The sequence below is a fragment of the Condylura cristata genome, unplaced genomic scaffold (genome assembly GCF_000260355.1).
Source record: "Condylura cristata isolate star-nosed mole 26May11 unplaced genomic scaffold, ConCri1.0 scaffold00058, whole genome shotgun sequence".
Classification (NCBI taxonomy): domain Eukaryota; kingdom Metazoa; phylum Chordata; class Mammalia; order Eulipotyphla; family Talpidae; genus Condylura; species Condylura cristata.
The window spans coordinates 777,799-780,706 of NW_004567159.1; the positions used below are offsets into that span (position 1 = coordinate 777,799).

General features: G+C 71.7%; 1 protein-coding gene across 1 annotated transcript in view; it reads left to right on the top strand.

Moving 5' to 3' along the window:
• Positions 1-1,877, top strand: part of TMEM52 (transmembrane protein 52) — a 3,089-nt gene extending 1,212 nt beyond the window's left edge. Inside the window, exons 2-6 of the mRNA XM_012734534.1 lie at positions 12-102; positions 423-466; positions 571-612; positions 1,164-1,342; positions 1,421-1,877. Coding sequence (XP_012589988.1) covers positions 12-102; positions 423-466; positions 571-612; positions 1,164-1,342; positions 1,421-1,599 — 535 coding nt within the window. The 3' untranslated portion in view covers positions 1,600-1,877. The remainder of the gene's footprint in view (positions 1-11; positions 103-422; positions 467-570; positions 613-1,163; positions 1,343-1,420) is intronic.
• Positions 1,878-2,908: the final 1,031 nt, after the last annotated feature.

The window sequence follows — 2,908 nt, forward strand, 5'->3', positions numbered from 1 at the left end:
TTTCTCCTCAGCGAGGCCGATCGGCTGGTGGAGCTGCTGACCACCGAGATTCTGCACCCCGACAGCCAGGCCCCCAACGGAGTGAAGAGCCACTTCATCGAGGTCTTTCTGGCTGACCTGGCCTAAGAGGGGGCTGCCGAGGTGGGAGCCCTGGGGGCTCCGGGTCCAGGGGGGGGGGGGGGCCCGCGCCGGGATTCGTGGGTGAGGCTGTGGCTGTTCCTGCTTCTCTGCAGCTGACCGCAGACCAGAACCTCAGGCTCATCGCGCCCTTCTGCAGGATCGCGGCCCGCACCAGGGAGTGAGTGCGGGCCTGCCCTGCCGTCCCTGCCTGCCGGGGCCTGGGGCGCGGCGCTCGCTCGCCCGCTCGCCGCGGGCGGGGCTGCCCAGGCGTGCCCGCCCCGGGCTCATCCCTGTCCCCACAGGTGGCGCTCGGCTTCGCAGAGGGCAGCTGCGACCCCTCGGAGCAGTAAGTCGTGGGGAGGGAGCTTGGGGCCCGGCCCCGCCCCGGGGAGGTGCGGGCGGAGCTTCGGCCCGCCCCCGCCGGCCTGCCCCAGTGCCGCCTCCCCGCAGGTGCCCGGCCCAGGCCCGCTGGAGCAGCCTGTGGCACGTGGGGTAAGTGGAGGCCACCGCTCCAGCCGGGTCCGACAGCTCTTGCCCCCTCACCCCCACCAGGCCCCCCACTCCATGCTGGCCCCAGGTCTGCCCTCGGGCCTCCTGGAAGGGCAGGTGCTGGGCCCTCAGCAGGCCCACCCAGCCCTGGGCCAGCACCAGAGGGCCCTCCAAGTGGCCCCTGCAGCCCAGCTCTGGCAGGGCTGCCCTCTGGCCTGCTTGTCCACCTCCCACCCTCCTTCCTTGCCCGGTGCCCGCCTGTGAGCACGACACTGGTCTGGCCAGGATTGTGCATTCAACCCGGGACAGTGTGTCCTGGGAGTGAGCCCAAGGCCACTTGCGGCCAGCCCTGGAGGGACAGCAGCAGGCGGCCAGGGCGGGCTGGTCCTCAGGTCCAGCTCAGGCCAGGAAGGTGGCCTCGGTCTGGAGACACGTCCTCTGACCTTCTCTCCTGTCCCTTGTCCTTTCTTGAGCGGCTGGGCTGTGACTGCCCAGAGGGACAGGCGCCCATGGCCCGGGGCAGTCCAGTGGTGGGTCTCGCTCCTTCCGCCCAGGCTTGTCCTTCTTGCTGTTGTCCTGCTGCTGCTGTGTGGGGTCACAGCCAGCTGTGTCCGGTTCTGCTGCCTCCGGAAACGGGTGCACGCCCAGGCCCACCTGTCCCCAGCACTTCGTCCCTGCGACCTGACGGCCATCCCCATGGACAGCGACAGCCCCGTGCACAGCACTGTGACTTGTGAGTGCGGCAGGCCACCTGCAGGGGAAACGGGGCGAGAAGGCCAGGCTCCCACAAACCCATTCTGGTCCCCTGCAGCCTACAGCTCTATCCAGGACCCACTGGGCTTGAGGATGCCCCTGCCCTCTGGGGAGCTGGACCTGGACTCCATGACCCCACCTGCCTACAGTCTATACGCCCTGGAGCTGCCTCCCTCTTACGACGAGGCCATCAGGATGGCCAAGCCCAGACAGCAAGCGCTGACCCCCTCCCACTAGCCCAGAAGCCCCCTCCCTGGGCCCCGGGGTCCCTCAGAGGGGTTCAGGGAAACTCTTCAGGCCTCCCAATACTGCCAGCACCCCCCTCTGTGCCCAGAGGGGCCAGTGCAGGGACACTTGGAGCCAGGGCCCAGGGAAAGCCGGCCGCCCGGCCCGTTGCCGCAGCTCTCGCCTCCTTGCTGTGTGACGGCCCGTCCAGCGCCAGCAGGCCCGGGCCCAGAGGAGGCCGCAGGCTGAGCCTCGGGCCTGGGCCTACTGAGCGCCTGGCACTTTGGAGAATAAAGGTCGAGTCTAAGTGGTGTCCGCTGTGGGCGGGGCGCGGCGCCCAAGCTGGCCGCAGGCCTTCCTGGGCCCAGAGCAGTGCCAGTCAGTGGGCTCGGCCGCCCCTGGCCAGCCTGGGAATCCCTTCCCCTCTCCAGACCCACGTGCCGCTGGCCCCTCGCCAGGGAAGCACCACGCAGCTGCTGCAGAGTATTGTCCACCGTGGCGCAGGGCGGCGGGCCAGGGTGGACCCGGAGGGGGGGCGGGGCGCTCCGACCAGTCCAGCTTGAAGGGTTCCCCGGTCATCACGCCAAAACTCTGTCGGCAGAGGGACAGGTCAGCTGCCTGGCCACCAGCCCCGGCGTCCAGCCCTCCCGCTCACCCCGTGGCCTGCGGCCCGGCCCGGCCTTGTCGGCCTCCTCCATTGTCTGCTCACTGGGGCTCCCCGCTCTGGTCAGCTGGCGCCTGCGGGGCGGGCCCTGGAGCACAGCCGCAGGACCTGCCCACTGCCCGCAGCGCCCACTTCGCCTGCCCCAGCCCACGAGCGGCCTCAGTGCGCCCTCCGGTTCCGGGCTTTCCCCCAGTCAGCCCCACCAAGCCAGGAAGCTGGCGCTGCTGAGGCGCCCGGGCCGCGGGGGGCTGGGCTGCCCCAGGCCCCTGCAGGCCCCCGCCCGGCCAGATGGCTCTCTGTCCCGTCCCTGCACGGAGGCCGCTCCCTCCGGCGGGGTCGATGCCGCCAGCTCGACCACCTCCACCTACCCGCGCCCTCCTCGCCTGCCCTCAGAGCCCGCCTCGCTCCTCGATCTGCTCCTCCGTCAGGCACTGGGCTCTGGGGCCGCCCCTGGGGGCAGGTGCCCGGGAGCTGCTGGCTGGGAGGAGGCTGCCGGCCCAGCGGGGCCCAGGGAAGGGTCGCGGGCGTGGGCCGCGGGCAGCAGGACTTCTGCAGGCTGGGGCGCGGCAGGCGAGGGGCAGTGGGGCTGCCGGCCGCTGGGCCCGGCCCGCGTCTCGTGGCGGGACAGCAGCCGCCAGGGAGGCTGTGGAAGGACGC